This window comes from Astyanax mexicanus, chromosome 9 (genome assembly GCF_023375975.1).
Source record: "Astyanax mexicanus isolate ESR-SI-001 chromosome 9, AstMex3_surface, whole genome shotgun sequence".
Lineage (NCBI taxonomy): Eukaryota > Metazoa > Chordata > Actinopteri > Characiformes > Acestrorhamphidae > Astyanax > Astyanax mexicanus.
This window is the reverse complement of record NC_064416.1, coordinates 26,440,119-26,462,194: the sequence shown is the minus strand read 5'-3', so window position 1 is coordinate 26,462,194 and position 22,076 is coordinate 26,440,119. Positions and strand designations below refer to the sequence as shown.

Here is a 22,076-nt window from a genome sequence, read left to right as displayed (position 1 = left end):
GTCTCGCTTCCCAGGATAGCCTTTATTTACCCTGCCTGTTGTCCTCACTTATGCTTTGCGTAATCTCTGTTTCCATCCATTTTCGCTTTCATTTTCCACCCGTTTTCGTTTTACAACCGTTTTTATTTCCCGCCCGTTCTCATTTTCCGCCCGTTTCCGTTTCGCACCGGTTTTCGTTTTCCACCCGTTTTCGAACCCACTTGGGCTGTGTTTATTTTTTCTCGTTTCATCTTGCTTTGAGATCTACTGTTCTGCAAGTTTAACTTAGCTTAACAAAACGTAGCTGCATTATCTTTCCATCTTTACTAACTTAATGCATCAGCTGTCAAATGAAGCTTTAAAGAACACACTTGTTAAAACAATCATATTAAACAACTTAATTTTATTTTTATTTTATTAAAGAATACTGTACTGCAAGTTAAAAAAACTGTTCAAAGTTGGCAAACATATTTTTATAGTATTCTTGGTAGCCAAGACTCCCTATAATACACAGTGCCACCAGTAGGCCCTTAGGTTATTATTATTTTTTTTAAGAATCTTATATTGTCCCAGGATTTATTGAAATAATCTGTCAGTTATGTAACATCAGCATACATACATATTGGCTACATTCTTACTAACAGTGGGGAAGTTAAAAAAACATATCCTTCCAGAGGCAGCATAAATGATTTTAAATTAATAACAAAATAATTGCTTTTCAACAGAGAAATAACATACAAACAACACAAACAGCTTAATCAGGTCATACAAGAGAGTTCAGCAAATTTAATTCAATCAAATTCAATATGCAAAAAAACAGCAAATCTAGCTACAGTACATTCCAGTGTAGTGCCTTATGAAGTGCCCAGAACAAGCAGGACATGGTCCTGAATTATAGCAGGACACAGTCAAAACATGTATGAAGATCAGCCTGGCCTGCTTTTTCACTTCTAAGCTGAACAGTTCTAAGTACAGCTTTTCCACATGGACACAGTTCTGCACAGAATGTCCACAAACCGTCCTTGCAAGCTTTTCTCAGCATGGTTAACTAACCGTAGTTGGGTCCAGACCAAACTGTTCAGTGGTAGGGGGATAAAACCATGCTAGCATGCTAACATTTCTGTAAAGATGTGGGAGGATGTCTGTAGTTGGCATGCTAGGCTAGTCGTAGTTTTGCAACACAGCAAATGGAAAAAGAACCCATAACCACTCTAAAAGGTCTTGAATGGCACTAAATGATAAAGCGCAGCCTTAATAACCATTTGGCAATGAAGTGGAAAAGAGGCCCTGGTGTCCTTTGAAACAGTCCTTTAAAAAATGTGTACGTGAAATGTATTGTCTTCTGGTTTCGAGGAATATTTGTGAAGGTTCTTCTTTCCCTTAATCCAGTCGTGCTCCCCGAGCTCCAATAGCAGTAACGTGACACACCTCCACATCAGCCCCCAGATTCTGCAGCTCCTCCAGCCAAAGCTGCTGTTTCTGGGATAGACGGTCGTTGGGACCCTTCACCTCCACCAACTACATGAACACAAAAGTTTTCCTTTTTTTAATACAGTGTAGCCCAGTGCTTCCCTGTTGTAACTGAAGCCATTTTTAAAAATGAACTACCCTAACACAAAGATTTTTGTCAGAAATGTTCTTACAACAGGAAATGTTCCTTATCATTTCGACAAGTGGCCGAGCTACTTGCGTACTCTGCATATTACCTGCCCACAATGAATTTTACTTTTACACGATTTTACTCACAAAAATCACTGAAATGTTTGTGTTTTAGGTCATGTTAAAACTCTCAAGAAAGTCTCAAACGGCACTGTCACTATGATCTGAGGATTGCAAATCCTGGATCGTGCTACTTTGCAATCAGCAGCCAGAATCAGAGAGAGCACAACTGGTCTTAGGTAAAATTAGAGGAAAGGAAAAAAGTAATGGAAGCTAACAAATCTATTGCAAGATTCCGTGTTTTACGAAGTTCCACAGCAGTGTAAAGTCTGGGTAATGTCCAGTACAGCTGAACCAGATATTTGCATTGACACATAGAGCTCCCCTGGGAAATCTCCGGATCAGTTCTGGGTTCCTGTGCGAAAGTGGCTTCAGTCACATCACCTCTAAAAGAAGTTTGTTTGTTTAGGTGTGTTAAATCAGGTAAAGAATAACAAAACGTGAATCCAGGACTAGAGTTAGAAACCACTGCTGCGGTAAACTGATTCATTCTAATGCTAACTAATTGCTAATTAAAATTCCTGAACCAGCAAACATTTCCATTCCATTTCTGACACTTACCTTACAGCTATTGGCTGAGGAATTCCACACCACCAGGTCCGGAAGCCCTCCTCTGCTGTGTCTGTAGTCCTTGGCCATTCGAAGGACCACGCCACTTAAAAAGCCACCTCCCAGACATGCCAGAAAGCTCTACACATAAAACATACATTATCATTACATTAATGATTATTTATAAAGATTCTGACGCGAATGTCGAATGTAACATCATCCAAAGTCACCTGAGCTTGCAGAAGAGATGAAAATCGTTCCCAGTTGACTAGTGTACAAACTTTTCCCTCCTGGGTGTTCCACACTTCAGCCACCATCTCATGCAGCGTTTCTGTGGATGCTTCACGCAACAGCTCTGCCCGTGCCTCTATAGCTTCCAGCCGATTCTTAAAGAAAGTGTCGGTGTGCAGGTCCAGAGGACATGTCTGCAAAATATAACAAAATGATCATCTGATTTGCTAAATAGCCAACAAGCTGGCATAAAACACACAAACGTCACAGGACAGAAACTAGTATAAAAGTCCCGAAATTTTTCCATGTCCCATGGAAGCCAGGGAACAATGATCTGTGAGATACATGTGGGCTATTCTGCGTTTAATGTGGATGTGATTTCTGCCAATTTTAATGTGATTTCTGCAAGTTCTAGCCAAACCCTTCCGGTCACAATCAGTGACCTCAGTGGCATATCAGTGAATATTTTTCTTTCAATACATGTAACTATATCACACATTTATTTATTTTCTACCTGATAGGGAGTTCGGAAGACATCAGGAATGCCCTCCATGAAGATGATGTCCCACATTAGAAGACCAAACAGGGTGGAGAATGTAGAACCTTCACCATGAATGCCTGCAGGAGAGAAATTGGTTAGCAATATGTTTGCATGGCAAATTTGACTTTTTGTGTATTTGCTCTCAGATGGATTGTGCATTGTGCATATTCAAAATTCAAATAATAAATAAATGTCTGACAACATAAACATTACATGAATGTAAACTGTAAAAAGAAGTAGTTTTGCCAGAATGACCAAAAACGAAGATAAATTACATTTTTCCTACCTTTCCCAATATTTTTAAGTTCAGGTTGAGTACTGTTTGGGTCTGGTGCTACCATCAAAACTACTGGGAATTTCAGAACTTAAAACTTAGCAACCTTTATGTGCATCTTACCACAGTTTGTTCATACCAACTATTAAAAGAATAAGATGAATTGTCAAGGAGGAGTTTGCGTTTGAAGAGAAAGAGGTCAGAAATAAGTGAAAAATGCACAAATTTCAAAATTATGGGTGGAGTCACTCATACAAGTACTAAAAAGATGTGTAATAAGGTCTTTTATTTTTTTTAGCTTGGTTTTATAAATGTCCAAAGAGCTGTTTTCTGATGACCATGTTAATATTCCAATTTGGTTTGGTGTTGCACCTGCAGTAAATTAACTGCCCCATTACACCATCGGTTGAGTTAACGACTATAAAGACTTTACGAGGAGTTTGAATGAATTTATAAAAAATTGAGAAAAAAAAAAATCAACATGGCCTACTTTCTGTTGGGCAAAGCTAATACAAGCCAATAGTCATTATGTGTTGCATTGTAATATCCATGTCCCTACCTAAATTTGTGAATATTTAAAAATAGCTTGTGACAGCCAAATCTAATTTATTAAATTGAAGAGGGCACTGTAGAGTCACGTAGCTGCACACAACAAAAAGTAAACATATTTCTAAACCACCTGGAGAAATCCACAGGTGACAGGGCTTAATATATGATAAATGTTTGTTCAAATACCTTGATCAAAGCCAAGCTTTCTGTAGTGTGCCAATGCCAGCTCTTCTACAGAGCATATGACCATGGCATTATCTCCATCCTCAGAACCCTCATCCCCAGAAGCTGGTCTGAGGAACACTGATTTACCCGTGCCACCTTCATGAGGAAACAGCTGCCCTCGAATCGTCACCTGTTAAGACATAAACACAGAGTCAGCTAAACACACCATATAAACACATACATAGCAAAGCTGATGGTACAAGACATATGTTTTGAATATTTTGGACTCCTTAAATATGGTTTACTGCCAAGTTATACAACCGAGCAGTAATGAGCCAGAATGAAACATCAAAGTAGACTGATGTAGTGCTTACAGTGATGTTAACCAGATTAGCCAATAGCCAACAGCAGATTTTGCTGCTGCAAACATACGTTGCACAACCATGCATTGAATTTTTTTTTTTATCATTTTTATTCTCATTTTATCTGTTAAAATCTTTAGGGAAGCACCAAATATGTGGAACGCAAAAATATTTGGCTGAAAATAGTAAACAGGCCAAATAATTTACACCAAACAATGAATTATTTGGCATTGTTGGAGGTGTGCTGCTGTATAAAATGCAGTGAGTGAGGAAGAGCCAGCAGGCTCCATATGAAAGGTTTAAATTAATATTTAAGCTATATATTTAAGCTATATAAAATGCATTCATTATTACTTATTATGCTTATCAGTATGAGTTTACTACCTCTTTCCCAGAAGAAAAATACTGAAAAGAAGTTGTACAGGGCTAGAATAGTAACATTAGTTTGCTGAGGTAGCTAAGCTAACGATCCTTTGTTTGTTTACCAAAACACTGGCTTCCTTTCTATGTAAATTTCAGTCACACATAACTATTCTAGCACTGCTTAGGTAAATTATAAATAGCATAGCAGTGCTAAGGTGAATTTAATGAAAAGAATGGCACTTGCTTAAGTAAATGTGTGACTTAAACAGCACTGCTAATCTAAATTGATGGCTAAAATTGCATTGCTGTTGAAAATTCACTATTAGAACTGAACCGCTGAGGTATGTGTATGAGTTTAATAGAATTGCTGAGGTAAATATATGGCTAAAACTGCACTGTTAAGAAAATTGTATTGTGCTTTGTTAGACAGTCTGCTATTTGGCTGAAGACTAATATTCACCTTTAGTCAAATGTTTCATTTAGTTTTGTTTTTTGCAAAAACAAAACAAAACAAAAAATAATAATAATAATAAATAAAAAAAAATTCAGTGCAGTTCTAGAAATCCTATATTAAAAGGTAGACTCACATGAGTAACATCCTTCACATGTAGAGTAGGTAGTTCACGAAGCAGCAGGCGGTACTTCTTAAAACTTGCAGACTCCTTCATTCTGGCAGCTCTCTGATGTAGTGACAAACGGTGACCTGTCCGAACCAGAGGATCGTGTAGTCCATCCCGGATAGCACAGATAGCCTTTAATACAGAAGAACACATGAACATTAGGAAATGGACTTTAAGCAATGAGCTATAGTAGCTACAATGGTCAGTGCAATAAAGATTTTACGATTAAAATGTTATATTATTGAGCTCGTGTGTAATTATAACTGATTATGAACCGTTCATTCACACTATCTTTGTTTAACTGTTAAATGAGATCAGAACATAGGTCGAAATTTAATATTTGAGGTTTATTGTTTAGCAGTATTTACAGCTGACATTTTCACAAATTATTTATACAGATCTAACAAATTAAAAGGTCAGTAATAATTACTGAGGACGGCTGCATGAATTATGAATACTGGTTCACCATCTGATGATTTTACCATTTTTCCCTATAAACTACTGAAGGGGAGGACTAAAAATAAAATTATGTATTTACTAATTTACTAATAAGAGTAAAACAACAGGTTGCTCTTCTTTATTCCCACATACCAGCAAGGATGTTAAGCCTGAAGTGATTTAAAATCTTCTTTTCAAAACAGTTTTATTTTGATTACTTACTACTTTATTGTGATTCTTTTTTTCATCTTTTTTAGTTACTTCCATATGTGGTCCTAAGTTGAATATGTATTTGATTCATGGGCATGTGACTTGAATATAAATGATTATCAGATTATCAGTATTTTATGTGTTTATTGGAAGCCAGGCGGACACTGTGCGATTTTTTTAATCGGATGCGTTCTGGAGAGCTCAAACTGCACGTTTGAATCGTTTGTCGTGTATGAACAACGCCTGCGATTCATCTGCACACACTGTACGGTCCGACTGACCTGCTGCGACGGGGGAGCTTACACTGCACGTCTAAACGCAGCCCGTAGGCGGAGCTTTCTTTTCGTACAAACTCTCGCTTCAACACAACGCCTTGCAAAAGAAAGCGCTTAGCTTTGCTTATTTGTGCCCTGTTGTGCGCTGAAAGTCCACGGAAGAGACGTACATGGACTCGCAGGTGGCTGAGGCGAGCGCATAGAAAAATGACTGCGCGTCAGGCTGCAAGAAACACCAGCAGCTTAAATAAAATAAAATCATTTTATTTTTTATTCTGTTTATTGTTTATGTAAAAACTGGTTTTGCAACACTGAATATTAAACAAGCAATCGGTTATTCACACTGGATAGGGACCCTCATTTACAGTGCCGCTGAGCATTAACAGTTTAAAAGGGATTAATAATCTATATAAAAAATAGGAATAAAAACTGACATTTATTATAGACGAATAAAATATATACGTAAAAAAGGAAAAATAGGACCTTAAAAAAAGATCATAAAAATTGACATAAAAGGTAAAAGAATTATATCTTATGAAGATATATATTTAATGATTTGATTAATAAAAGAAGAAAAATAATTAAAATGAATAAATAAAAAATATAAACTCATTAAAAATTTGTTTAAAATAACCCAGGCTTTCTGCAGAATAATCAAAGTTTCAGTTAGTTTCAGTTTCAAATCATGAAAACAGCTCACCAAAACCTCAAACTATTCTTTATATTTGACAATATTTACTTACAGGTCCTTTGCTTGTACTTACAGGCCCTTACTTATTTTTATTCAACTGAACTGAGTTTCTGTAGCCTCGCGCTGAATTCAGCTCCGCGCTGCGAAAGAGAGCGAGAGAGAGGCGCAGCGCATTTTGTCTGATTTATCTTGATTAATTATCATTATTATTATACATTTATTAGCTTTAGTAAGTTTAATAGCATTAATTTTACTACACTTCTCCGACCTTATTTATTAAAACGTTTATTTTAGAAGACAGAGGTTATTATGCGGGCAATGCCGCGCGCAATGCCATGCGCTGCGCTAAGCTGGCGTGGCTAATATTCTGGAGCACTGGACGAGATTTTAATTAATAAATTAACATATTTATAATTTTAATAAATTTGCCCTGGCGAAAAGAAACGAATTATAAAATATAGCTTTATATTTCTGTGCATGTTTTAAGTTTTATATAATTGACGGGCAGCACCAGAGGCTGACAATGTGCTTTATTTTTCAGATATAATAGCAAAGTGAAATAAAATAAATTTATGTTTGTCAAAGATATTTTCTCTTTTAATTTTTCTTTTCAAAAACTCCAGCTATTGACTGAGAATAAGCATCTGTTGAAATTCTTAAACAGCAGAATACCTGTGTCTGATATATTAAGCTATAAGTCTTTGTACCGAACATAAATATAAATCCTTATAACTGACAGAAATAAATATGACTAATAATTATTTATAGTTACTGTGCAGATTTTTGGGAAAACAGGTCGTGACGTTAAGAAATCGGCCGCAAAACAGCTCACACTGTGAGACAAGCGACCAAAATTTCTGGCATGTCAGAAATCCCTGGTCGCGTCCGACTGCTCATTCGCAGCTCGTATGGGCAATTAATCGGACATCGCTTCCCCTCTCACACTGCACGACAAACGACGCACGATCAAGCTAAAATTCGGCCCGATCATGAAATTCAGTCGCATCCGACCAGATCGGGCTTAAAATCGGGCTAAAATCGCACAGTGTCCGCCTGGCTTAACAGAATCCATCCGCTTAGTACCATCATCATCCACTGTAGCACCTGTTTTGTCCTCCACCAGAATCAGAATCTCCTTCGTGTGCATGAATGCCATGCAGCATAAGAAATTATTCTAAAATTTATGTTGCATTTATGGCTATTAAAAGGTTTTCCATCACAACAAACAGAAGCGCAAGAATCACTTGGACTATAACTAATGTGTTTGTTGAATGTATTGAGTTATACAGAGATTTCATAATTACAACTAACGAACAATAAATGTAATAAATCTTCACTCTTCATACCAGCCTTTTGCTTTTACAGTACAGTGTTTCTACCTGTCAGGTTTAGTCAGCTGTATGGCGTGCACAATGATGTATCTTTAGGGCTAAACAACAACTGAAAGTGTGTTCTGCCTTAAGAACAAGTCACTTAAAATGCAATTAACAAAACAAGCTGTTTGGTGTGAAGGAAAACGTAATATTAATAAATTATTCATAGACATAAATAACAGGAATCACACGTCTACTCTGTTACATGTATACTGCTGTGTAACACATGAACATGGAGGGGAGTCGAATTCTGGCAGGGAGAAAAGGTGAGAGCTGATCTGAGAACGAATTAGAATTGAATAATGTAAAATTAGTATGCAATCTTTACAAAGATGAAGGGTGGATCTTCAGTACCTGCTCATGCTGTTTGAGGTGCTGCTGAAGATTGAGAGCCAGCCTGTCCCACCAGCGCCCTCTGCTGTCCGGACAGAACACTGACTGAGAAAGAAGAGAACGGAGCTCCTTCACTGCTTCCTAGATCAGAAACAAAGGATACGTGAATGTTAGGAGGAACACAATACTAACTGTCCACTGCAGACTGGAGTTCTTTCTATAATGTATTCCCTGTACACACATGACACTGTGCATTAAGTGTTTCACCTAGGACTGAATCATCAGTCGACTGAAATTCTTACAGTCAAGCAGGTGAGTTATATATATAAAAAAAACGAAAAAAATAAGAGACCACCTAAAATTATGAGTTTCTTTGATTTTACAGAATTACAACCTCTCAAATATAATCAAGAGGAAGATGGATGATCATAAGCCATCAAACCAAGCTAAATTTTTGCACCAGGAGTGGCATAAAGTTATTAAAAAGCAGTGTTTATGACCGGTGGAGGAGAAGATGCCAAGATGTATTAATGCATGAAAGCTGTGATGAAAACCAGGGTTATTCCACCAAATACTGATTCCTTTATGAATATGAACTTGTTTTCTTTGCATTATTTGGGATCAAAAAGCTCTTCATCACTTTGTTATTTTAGCCATTTGTCATTTTCTGCAAATAACTACTTTAAATTACAATATTTGTATTTGTAATTTGGGAGAAATGTTGTCTGTAGTTTATAGAATAAAACAACAATGTTCATTTTACTCAAACATGTACCTATAAATAGCAATACATAGCTATATAAATATAAATCTGATCTGATCAAAAACAAATCCTCCACATAACAGTTTTTGTTAAACGACTGTGTTTATGTACACACCTCATAGCGACGCAGTCTCTGAAGAATCTCAACTCCTCGAGAAAATATCCGTGTGTACGCCCAGCCCACAGTGAAACAGCGTAGGAACACTGGTAGCTCCTCGTGACAGCTGTGTACAAACACAGACCCATGAACATCCCCAATTACGGTAAGCCACAAACAAATGGATATTAAATAATGCATTTTCAAATGTACTGACCTTAAGTCACATGTCTTCTTAAGGTCTTGCCAGGTGGCCTTTGCTGTGGTGTAGAGCGCCAGTGCGTCCTCCCAGCAGCCAGTCTGCATTGCTGCAATCACTTCCTGAAGAGATCGCATGGCGGCCTCATACCTGACCAGAAGAGTATTAGTATCATATACACAACTACACAATTAACCAGCTTCTCAAAAAGTTTTCCAATTACCTGATTAGATCATCTCTGTCCATAAACACTTGAGCAGAGCGCTGAACGGTGTATGCTGGGAAGGCCAGGCGTCCAGAGTTGACCAGAAGAATGGTGTAGAGCTGGCCCTGACCTCCAGCAGCCGTCTCTTCCTCTTCTAACGTGTCCGTAAGGGAGAAGAGAAGCAGGACACGGGAGAATACTGCACGGGGGCCCCGGTGCAGACGCACACAGGAACCTGCTAGCTGCTTCGCCCTTCAAAAGACATGAAATTACTGTGTGATCTTATTCATTTTAATTTTTGGAGCAAAATAACACTTTGAATGAAAGAAACTGAAATAAGTTGAACTGAAGTTCCATAAAAATCATACCTCTTGAGAATGACTGCACCAGTGTGGCCCTGACCAGGTGAAAGGGCAAAGAGTGAGCGCTGCTTGGCCAGGCGGAGAAGTCCTTCTACCAGCTGCTGTTTCTGTGTGCTGTTCCCGGGACCTCCTAGGTGAAAGGTTTTGGCCAGACCTCTGAGCTCTGGTGCTGGTAGAAGATCAAGAACCTCTTGGATGTCCTTAAGTTCAGACTCTATAAGAGACACAGGTTTAATCACTATACAGATCCAAATGCTTTAATAAGGCAACACACCAGAATGCACTATAGTGATTGTGCCACGTTAAAAGACATCATAAGAATAATATGAAGTGGTATAGTCTATTACTGCTCACTAAACATTCAAATGGCTTTAGTTGCATCAAAGACATTGCTATTGTTGCTAACAAAGGTTATTGAATAAACTTTTATTTGAGGTTTCTATAAAAGAAAAGCATTAATACAGAAATCAACTAGAGTGTAGTCATATACATATAAATTCTATTTTTTCCTACTTTGAATGTGGCTGAACAGTTCCATGAAAACTAGCTATGTCCACATTCAATCCAGCAATTCTGTCCAGTCCAGGATGTAATAATGAATCAGGGATCAGCTATTTTAGATACAGACCCGTATATATTTCTCTGTTTTAACCCACAGTGTTCTAGTACCTGCCATTGAACCCCAATCCCTTCAGAAAGTTTTTAATTTTGTCCTGTTCTGTTAAAACCATTAGATAAATACAACTTTACTAAGGTCTGTCATGATGACACATTTTTGGGGACAAGATGTTGTAAAAGAAATAATTGAGATTAATTATATTATTGAAATTTAAAACCCTTGATTATTGATTTTGATATGGTTAGAGGAGTGCCATATCATTATTTTGTGCACTAATACAATTTAACTTTAATTCTGTTGCAGTTGTGTATTCTTTAAATATTTTTTGTTATCAGTGTTTTGTTTTGTAGCGCCAAGAATATCATTACCATGAAAATACAATCAAAATATTGTGATATTATTTTAGGGCCATATCGCCCACACCCTGACTAAACACATATCACCATTTTTGCCATAGTTTTTTTTTATATGTAATGTCTGGTAATTGTTAGCTCTTTATACTGTTTTACAATAAATGGACCAACAGAAATGCTCCATAATGACTAAAACATGTACCCCAATTTACATAAATGTAAAAATTATTAGAAAAAAAATGCACCCTTTAAGTACTTGGATCGGGGAATCCCTAATGAAAAACCAATTAACCAGAGCAAAAGAAAAGACAGAAATCAGAGAACTGAAATGCACCAACCTGTTTGTAAGAGGCCAGCACTGATGAGCTCCTGCACCACAGGCTTAAGAGCTGAGCTGATCTCAGAATACTCCAGTTTGCTCACTTGCAGCCATTTCAACTTCCTCTGGAACAGACGCACATACAGCATCTGTCCCGGCACTGAGAAACAGGAGGACCAGCAATAAGGTTAAACATTATTAACATATTACATTAACGTACGACTAATAATGTTTTATTTGTGCATAGTGCACTAATATACACTAACATGCCAAATATCACGGGATACTTAAATGGATAAGGTTTGGGATCAGTTGTGAGGTGTTATCTTGTGAGTGAGGCTGAACATTAGGCCAGAGTGCTCATGGCAAGGCAATGTAAATTATCGGAGTTTAAGGCATAGAAAGTTTTACTTTTTTCAGTGCAGTGTTCCTTAATCATGAGGCAAAATAAAAGAAAAGAAATGCACCTTTGCAGCACAATGTTATTTTCCTTACCTGACAGCTGCTTGAAACTGTGCACAAAGGAAAGGTCCTCATCATTAAAGAGAACCACATCATCCTTATTCTCCAACACTGCTTCCAGAATGGTCAGGAAGTTCTGAAGGTAATATGGTCGTCTGGGTGAATCACCAGGTTCCACAGAGCTTTCAGTAGGGAGATCATTACTTCCACCTTCTTCCATGATTTGATCTCTTTCTTCATCCGCAGGTTTAGCTTCTTTTTTGACTTCAGATTCAGGTGAAGGAGAGGTGCCATTCGATGTCTGGTTCTGGTTAAACAGAGGAAATGTGTTGTTTTCACGTCTACTCCGAAGAGATCTTTGCTTCTTCTGCACTTTTGAGGCTAAATGTGCATCAGAAGACTCTTTGTTTTTCCGCTTCATTAACTTAAATCCTGCAGCAGTTTTCTCTGACTGAGGAACCTCAGTACTCAGTGGTTCCATGTTTGGAGGAGTTTCCTTAATTTCGTCACCGTTTTCCACTGGAGGTAGATTAACCGTAGCTACTTCAGAATGGAGCACTTGAGCAGACTTAATACTGAAATTCTCATCACAGTTTTCTTTCTGTGAACTACTTGATTCACTACAGTTAGGCTCTACATTAGCAGCAGGTGCGGTATTCTCAGCTTTATGGTTCCCTGAGAACTTCAGTGCTCTTCTGGACAGTTTTGAAGACAAACTACCAAGACTGACTGTTTTGACTACTTTATCTTGGCAGCTTGCTTTAGGTGACTCTTGCCTTGCTGTGCAATTCTTCTTAAAATATGGGCTTGTTTTTGCACTCTTTCCTTGGATGTTTGCATCTGTATTTTTCTCCTCTGGACTCTGAGAGACATTATCTGGAAGTGGCGACAAGGTTTTCTGTTGTTGTTTATTTCGGTTTCCTGATGAAGCTTCTCTGTAATTTTCCTCAATAAAGTCCCGACACTGAGAGTCAATGTGTTCATTGATCTTGAAGCGAGGTATCAGCTTGCTGCATAGTGGACAGGCCAGTTTGGATGGGGGAGTGTTCTTAAAAAATGAAGTGATAGAAAGCCCGTTTTGCTTATTACTGGTATTCGCTTTTGTCTTGCCTTTCTGGACATCCTTTTTTGCCAGAGAAAGACTCTTGTGGGGCTTTGCTTGGTCTTTGGTTTGACTCTTACTAGCACTGGAATCCATTTTTAAATCCTTGGCAGACAAACTTCCTGAGATACCTAAAGCGATTTAGGGGAGCCCAGATATACAGCTTGGTTTCTGCACCTATTAAAACAAACAGACAGACAAATTCAGTTTGTTCCAAAAGAGTAAAGAGTTTAGTCATTGTGTCAGCAGTTTGCAACTCTAATTGTACATCACTGATGCCCGCATTAAATAAAAAAGACAGACAGAAAAATGTAAGCTGCTAAATTTAAGAGCCATTTCCCTCTGATCTAGTGCATGGATTGTGGATTGTGTCCAGATCCAGTTCTGATCCTCAGAATGTATTAAACATGTTTGCAGTGTGTAACTATTTTAGAGTGAATACTAGTATACACACTACAAAGTTTAAAACAGTTTATTAAAGCTACTTCCTAATAAAATAAATGAGTTTAGAAAGTCATATTATAGAAACAGCTCCCTGTAAAGACTTTATTGTATTAACGCTTTCTAGTCTTAGTTAGAAGATCACACTGGTATCAGCTGACCGTCAGCATTAAGGTGATAAATTATTATATACCTGTGTTCTTGCTCTCTGCATGAATGACATGTTATCTTCAGAATTTGCAGAGCAACTGGTGTTTTACTGTGTTTTAACTGTGTGCAATCTCCACACACTAAAATACACACTTTTATATTTTATTGTATTTTCATTGTATTATCATTCTGTCTTTTTCCTTCTTCTGTAACGTATGTGTACTATGTATAGCTGCTATTGTCCATCCATCTATCTCTCTACCTCTTCTTGCCAGCTTTCAGTGTCCACAAGACACTAGGGTCCAAGCTGAACTTCTTTTAACACAAACGAAGTGGGTTAAAACCAGGCCAGGCAGCTAAAAGGAGATATTTCTCAGTGAAAACGATGCGAGTTAATTAGTATCTGTCAAATTTACAGATACACACAGATTAGCTAGACTGCAGCAAGCTTATTAACCCTATATTAACTGACTTCAGACCAGCTTCACACATCTGCTCCAATTACTGGAAGGCTGGTTCAGATTCAGCTCTTCGTTCTTGGTTAAAATAACGTTATCTCGTGTTCAGGAGCTGAGAGGTTTAGAGGGTTGTGATCATACCATGTTCAGCATATTTCAGGGAAAACTGTGTTCCATAAACCCGAGCAGCTGCAGCTTCTTCTTTTCTCCCAGTCCACAGATCCACACAGAGCCCAGACTCTGCAGCTCATACTGACACTGAAACACTGAAACACTGATACTCGAGCTGCTCCAGTAACTAAACCTTCATCAATCCGACCTCTGTAAACCAGAGACCCGGTTAACAACACAGCTGAACACTGACCGAGGACCTGTGCGCGAGCACAGACCTTAGCGCCCAAACAGCGTCATGACGTTATTCTGTTTCAAAGTAAGAGTCCTTTTTCACCTACATAATAAAAGCACGCTTGAAAAGATTTTCCATACATACAGCGCTGGGAAAAATTAAGAGTCCGCTTCAGTTTCTTTCGACGGCGTTTTTAGGGCCATACAAAAAAACAACAACAAAAAAAAAACAGTTCACTTCGAGAACAAAGACGTAATATTACGAGAATAAAGATGTAATATTACGAAAAATAAAGTCGCAATATTACGAGAATAAAGTGTTTCCTTTATTCATGACTGGAATTTACTGTATTTCTGTTCTTTTGGTAACAAAAACCAAACTAAAAGGCAGGAAATGTCAAATGCGGAACTTTTCACACCTGAAATAATGCAAAGAAAACAAGTTCAAAGTTTTAAGAGTTTAGAAATTAATATTTGGTGGAATAACCCTGGTTTTTAATCACAGTTTTAATGAATCTTGGCATGTTCTCCTCCACAAGTCTTACACACTGCTTTTGGATAACTTTATGCCACTTCTGGTGCAAAATTTCAAGCAGTTCAGCTTGATTTGATGGATTGTGATCATCAATGTTCCTTTTGATTCTATTCAATTTTATTAACATGTTTTATTTATTTATTTTTCCATTTTTATTTGTACAGTTTTCTGTACAATTAGTAAGTTGTTGTAGTAAATCTTAGTGTATACTGTACATTTACACAGTATCATCACAGTAACAGACAGCTGTACTTTTACCCCAGCAAATATTAGACTGACTTAAAGTTACAAGTTACAACTTGCTCTATGATTTTTACCACGTGCCCTGAAAGCTAATAAAAACGTCTCTGACCTCAAGAAATGTTAACCTAAATAACTTAAGAAATGAAATGTCTCATCCATCTGGTACTATCAGTCCTTGTGTCAACTCATGTTCAGCCTCACCCACAAGATAATACCTCACTAAGAAATACATTAATCAGAGCTGGATTTTAGCTCAGTAACTGGATTTGTCAGCATGCTAATGCTTAAATTGTTAAAACTTTGTATTAATAAGCATTTGTATCAAATTGACCAATGTATGGGTTTATAAGGAACATAGGTGAGCTTAAAACATACCCATATACTGGTAAGTTAGCTAACCAGTGTTTCACCCGAACAGTGTATGATTTCATCGATTTTGGTTAGCATCAGAGCTGGTCGACCAGTTTGGTAATGATGGTCATGATGGTCAATCAGCATAGTCAAGCTTTGCCATACTGACTGACTAGCTTGATCAGGTTAATCATGCAGCTAAACTATCAAACTCAAAAACACTGCTGTCAGCAGGACTTCTTTCATGAAACATGTTGTAAGTAAATATATACAGAATATATTGAAGCTGATGTCCGTAAGTTTTTGGATTTAGAGCCCTCTCTGGTGAGAATGGGTAATTGAGGAAGAATCATTTTAAACTGGGCGGGCGTGATGCGGTGTGTAGTTGAAACTTCACTTCAACCATACACTTTGTTTTTACTATTGATAATTGAGCTACTGAGCTCTAAAGTCTCTATTGCTCCACCAGCCGCTCGCGTTCAGTAAAACTGTGCCGGATCCTCGGCTGTACATGTGTACGTAAAGACACGTGACGTGGCCAGAAGAACTCCCGCGAAAAGTGACCCGACACCCCAGTTTTTAGAATGAATATATTAGGCTTAGCAGGGATGGTCGTTTCAGCACACTGGTACCATTAAACACAATTTTCTTCCCATTCTCCACTCAGAAATGCTTCTGCTTTCAGCCAAAAACAAAATAATACAGACTGCTACTTCAATTTTAAATAAAATATACATTTATATAGCCTATTTCTACATAAAAATGTATATATGACTTATATAAGCCTTATATAACATATTAAATCGTATGAACATCTAAGCCTCATTTAAACAGAACTAACTGTACTCTAAATGTACACTGCTAACCATACAAATAAATTCCCTCGTTTTGTACCAGTGCCACAAGAAGAGAGAGGTTTGTTGAAAGTTTATTTAGAAACAAGTCAAACATAACACTTCAATAAACAGTCCTCCCCACTGAAAATGCAAAAAAAAAAAAAGCTAAAACCATAAAACATAGAAAAAGCATCCCTAATTCCTGAGGGAATTTTGGGAAAAGGTAGCAATAAAAACACAAAAATACACATTTCTTCATAGCATGACCTGAAAATGAAAAGGCAATCCTGCATCAATAACTTAAAGATAATTAAGAAAATAAACCATTTATTAAAAAAATGAAATGTGAGAAAATCCATTCCCTGGTGTGTATCTTGCCTTAATGCCAGCATTAAGTAAAAGGATGATGCAGAATCTTACAGGACCAGCAACGGTATTTTTGACACACAGCACAAGACACACCTGGAAGGGGGAAGAGGGGTCTGCGAGAGGGTTTCCTATTTTCTGCCGCATAATAAAATGACAAATCATAGCATAACTGCAACATTAACTCTAGTTAGGCCACTGATTTCCGTCTTTGAATAGTATTACAAAATATTGGGCCTCCAAAGCGACCTCTTGCTCCTTGTCTCTGATCATTTGGTGGTAAAAATGTCACCTTAGGAATAAATACCTTACACAGCACATTCTTCTCAACAGCAGCATTTGTAATGTAGAGACATTTCTGACTTAATACATTATTCTTCTGTCTTCGCAAACATAGATCTGCTACAAAACTACTTTTTGGTTGTAGCTAGAGGTAGTCTATATTTAAATAATAGGCTACATCTCAGACCAATTTAAGACAAAAGCTGGGTACTACATTATTTTCAACATGGTATGAGCTACTGTCCATGTGCATTTAATGAGGTAATGCAGTGTGGCTTATATTAAGTATTTATGGCTGAAGTAGCTGAAAACCTTCTAAGGAAGCTGAGACAGCAGGTTTTTGTAATTGAGATCCTGGTCTATAATACATATAAATATATATGGAAGTAGCGGAATCAAATCACATTCTTCTTTACCTTTTCTACTGTAATAGTATATATCCCATCTCTGATCCTGCACTGCTCCTTCTCAACTGCTTCTCAACCAACTTCTATCACTTGCACATCTTCTTTCACTTGCCCTCCAAACCATTAAGGCTTTTTGTCACTAAAAGCACTGCAATGGAAGTTGGAAATTGGAATTGGAAAGAGATTGAACAAAACATACAAAGATCATTCTTATGGTTTACTAGTAATTCCCACTGCTAGCAGCATGGCTGGCTGTGTTGAGTGGGAGTAGAAACAGAAATGAATGGGTTACTGTAAGCACATTTTGTTCAAGAGACGTAACTTTCTAGCAAGAGGAGCAAGCTAAACCTGCATCCTTTTAGTCAGTATGGATCACTCTATCCTGTATCTTTAAGATACCACTCACTGCAAACTTTTGACTGAGAATTCTACACTGACATGCCAAATTTATGGGACAGCAGAACATACATTGATTATAAACTGTTTCTGTATATGTTGTGGGATAATATTGAAAGCCTAATATTGGATGCCAAATAGATTGGACATTTAATTTTTGAAGTTGTATGTGCATTTAGCATTTCTTGATCCACAGTGTCATAAGTGTACTGGGAATACATAATAGAAGGTATTACCACCTACAGTGGATAGTGCAGTGGGTTTTGTCCATGCAAACAAACAAGCATCTCTGGTAGAAATAACATCCACATTCAATGCAGGAGACTCTACACACATTTCACAGGTCTGGCCAGCTTCTATGGGACATGGTAGAAGTGATGGTATATGATACCAGTTCTTTTTTTTTTCTTGCATGTCAGTGCATTTAGAGTGTTTTCAAAGCTTGGGAGCTTGGGTTTGGGAAACTCCAAGGTCACACTGCTTACACTACCAACTAATTACTCAACAAGTGCAGATTACAGCTACAGTGAACTACAACTGCTTGTTTCCAATCTTAGAACATTGCTAGTCCCATTTCTTTGGCTGTGTGAAAAAAACAATACTTTGAACTTGACCCACTTTTCAACACACTTGTCTCTTTTCTTTTTTACTTTCTAAAATCCATCCATTGCCAACTCTACCAACACTACCTCACCTTTCCTTAAGTAAAGTGTACCCCACATTTTCAAACATGCCTGACTTCACTAGTGCATCTGAAAGCAGAGGGGAAAAACAACCACCATAGAGGACAGAACGACGAGGATACGAGAGAAAACAGAAAATAACAGTGATACCGGAAGCACAATATTCTACTTTCTCGCTGTATTACGATTTAACCAAACAGAAGAGTAATGCTGCATATTTAATAAACTTGAGGGGTTGCAGCACCACAAGGTGGAAAAGGTGGCCTACATTTTCTGTTGAGGCGAAGACAGAAAAAAGACCCTGAATCAGAACAAACAGTTGACAAAAATTCACATGATGAAAATAAGGGAAAAAATACAGAAAACAAAAAAGTCTCTTTGTGTTTTGCTTTACATGGAAGACACAACAAGCACAGTTGACCTTAAAACATGCTTCCTGCAGCTCGGTTCGCATTCAAAGTGTGTTTTGACGACTCTAATGGGATAAGAATGGAAGACTTCTAGAGCACAGGAGATGATGAGAGAACGAAAAGCCTTCCTCGTCAACAAGATCAGCAGCTTCTTTTTTCACTTTCCTTTTTTTCTACCCAAGAGCATGAATTTTGCTAGCGACATTAACTCCTACGAAAGCACACACGTTTATATTTATATATATATAGAAAATAAAAATACAAAAAAGTAAACATCTTGACTTTCACACAAACAAATATGAATAAAATAATAAGAATGCCATTTCATTACAATAGTGCCAAAAAATAATAAGATATAGCTTGCATAGGGGATGAAAGAAACATAGGTAGAAACACTTTGTATACCGAAAGGCAATGTGGGGGCTTTTTTTGTCTGTTTGTTTTAAAGTATCACATAGTGCAAAACCCCCAAATAGGAACAAGGGAGGGTTCATTAAATACAACTTCTCCCCCACAACCATATTAATACCAGTCCTAAACAACCCGCCCCCACCTGCATGTTTAATGAGGGGCCGTCATCAAACCCTCTCAACCCACCTTAACCCCCCCACTCCCCACCCCCCCAAAAAAATCCCTAAAAATGTGGTGAATGACTTTGGTCTCTGGTGTGATCAGCGATTGGGTTGTAGGTCTGTGAGATTGCTGTGGTGATGGAGATCGTGTGATTCTTCCCCTGCCCACTTGATTGTTGATTGCCGCTAGCGCATCTTGTGATCGTCAGTGTTGCCCATGTTGGAGCCAGGGCTGGGGTCCTGCTGTCGCCTGGGCTGAGACACACACACACACACACACACACACACACACAGACAGACACACAAAGTTAAATGAGTGTTATTTGCTTGGTAATTTGGAGACATTGCATAGTTTCATTACAGATGAAGTCTGTTTCCTTTTTCTTTCAGGGGGAGCTGACGTTTTTACCAGATCTCATAAAACTGATCACGAGGTGCTACATTAAAATCCCCAGTCTCCAGTTACACTAGACTCTCAGAGTAGTCACCCTCACCCACACTTAAGGAATTTGTATTGGAGAGTGCACACATGCATTGAATGGTCTGGGGAAACTTACTAATATTTTGATAACCTTGTATCTACAAAAAGTAAACTTTATTAAAAACAGTAAACCTTCTTTTCTTTCAATAAAAGTCAATGTACAATTTGTTTATTCCTCATGTTTAGAACATTTAGACATGTAAAAAAACTGAAAGAATCATTTAGATCATTATTTGCAGAAAGATAAACATTTTTCTAAACATTTAAAACAATAAAAAAAGATTCACTAGAGAATAGTGAAGTATTAGGCCACAGTGATTATTTGTAAAGTTCTATGGAAAATATTTTTGCTTAAAATTTGCTTAAGGACATTTAAGCGTTAAACACGCTTTGCAGAATTCAGTCAAGTAGAATTATAGTGCAGCACAAATGCAACTGTCTATAAATGTAAAGGCTAAAACTGTGAAATGTGATATGCAATAGCATAATAACCACACATGTGAAACAGATTGGAACCTGTAAAGGTGTGGTTTATACATGTAAGACAGATAATTAACAGCCAGTTCTTGAAGTTGATGTTTTGGAGGCAGAAAAAAATGGGCAAGTGTAAGAAGAAGGACCAATTTTTTCAAAAGAGCAAGTCTTGCGTGGTTTTGCCACTAGACAGAACCTAGTAAAACTGAACCTGTGACAGGATCAGTACTGTAAGCTGGAGTTCAGTTATATAAGTACCACAACCTCTTGGTATAAAACACCACAGGAAAACTTTAGAGGTCTTGTGGAGTCTAAGACAGGTCAGGTCCAGGTCAGGTGGTACAAGAGGGGACTACACAATATAGAGCAGGTTGATTTAATTAATGTTATGGCTAATCAATGTGTACTCCAGTGTTATTTGGCATGTAGGCCTACTGTTGTTCTAAATGACACCATAACCGTAGGGGAAAAATGTAGAAATGGATGCAATGAAACATTTAATCATGTACACTGAAGTCCAGAGAATTTCTATTCAAAGGCCACATACAGCTTGTACAGCAGAGGGCAGCAGAGGCTAGCTCAAACATGAGCTCTAAAATTAAAAATTCAGCTGCTTTTTTTGGTTTGAGTGGCAGACAGTCATTAGTCAAGGGGGAAGTCTTCAAATCACTAGCTTTAAAAATAAAAAGGTGACGGCTGCCTCCTGTCACAGATACATATGTTTATGTGCATATGCCTAAATCTCTCCCAACATAGACGTCTGGCCACGGATGGGGCAGACAGACGGGCAGACAGTGAGGGAGAGACAGACAGAGAGGCAGACGCAGTCACAAATCGGCCATCTGACATAGCGTGAGCTCATCGTCCACCTGACTAACCGTTATAGCAGGTTCTAAGCCTGGAGCCCCCTTACCCCCCTTAATATCCTCAATGTCTCTGTGAATCCTCGAAAATTCAGCATTAAACTATATGTATGTATTAATCAAATAGACTGCTGCAGTTTTCTCTGATGTGATTAGAATGGCATATGAGGATGAATCAGCAGTCTGTAGTTCGAGCTTCTCATCATGCGTTTTCCACTGACTACCATTACTCACTCGCATTGCATCAGTGTGGTTAGAAAGCAAGAAGAGAGGAGGTTTGATTTCAAAGAGCCTTAGAGCCACTAAACACGACTGCACACATACGTACATACATATAATTACAGTGTTTTGTTCTGTGAATAGACACGTCACAGTGATATGTACAAAGACACATCGCTTATTACGTTGGAACCTTCGCAAGTTGAAAAGCTCTTAATTGGCCTTCACACACCTAATGCACACCACACACCTAATTTGGTGCTGCCACTGGTTTCACACACCAAACCACACTACAGACTAGCAATCTGATATAAAACTCTGTATAGCAGACATCTAAACTTCAAAAGATAAGACAGATGTTACTGCTACGCTTTAGAGTTAGTGTCAGTGTGTGTATATATGTGTGTTCAT

The 22,076-nt window shown here is 37.8% G+C and overlaps 2 protein-coding genes across 5 annotated transcripts in view; both read right to left on the bottom strand.

Moving 5' to 3' along the window:
* Positions 1 to 737: 737 nt before the first annotated feature.
* On the bottom strand, positions 738 to 14,614 carry fan1 (FANCD2 and FANCI associated nuclease 1). Its single transcript, XM_022679725.2, has 14 exons — positions 14,344 to 14,614; positions 12,085 to 13,330; positions 11,609 to 11,749; positions 10,305 to 10,512; positions 9,955 to 10,188; positions 9,750 to 9,881; positions 9,551 to 9,659; positions 8,694 to 8,813; positions 5,320 to 5,484; positions 4,029 to 4,197; positions 2,993 to 3,096; positions 2,478 to 2,672; positions 2,260 to 2,388; positions 738 to 1,497 (listed from the first exon to the last, which is right to left on the bottom strand). The coding sequence occupies exons 2-14, from the start codon at positions 13,247 to 13,249 to the stop codon at positions 1,360 to 1,362; spliced, it is 3,009 nt and encodes a 1,002-aa protein (XP_022535446.2). The 5' UTR covers positions 13,250 to 13,330; positions 14,344 to 14,614; the 3' UTR covers positions 738 to 1,359.
* Positions 14,615 to 16,588: 1,974 nt separating this feature from the next.
* Positions 16,589 to 22,076, bottom strand: part of cbfb (core-binding factor subunit beta) — a 44,063-nt gene continuing 38,575 nt past the window's right edge. The window contains exon 7 of one of the 4 annotated variants that reach the window (XM_015607602.3): positions 16,589 to 19,878. Coding sequence is in view for 1 of the 4 variants with exons in the window: in XM_007256208.4 (XP_007256270.1) it covers positions 19,815 to 19,883 (69 nt within the window). In the remaining 3 variants the exon portion in view is untranslated. Of the gene's footprint in view, positions 19,884 to 22,076 lie in introns of all 4 variants that reach the window. The other 3 variants (XM_007256208.4, XR_007440678.1, XM_007256209.4) reach the window with 3 other exon arrangements.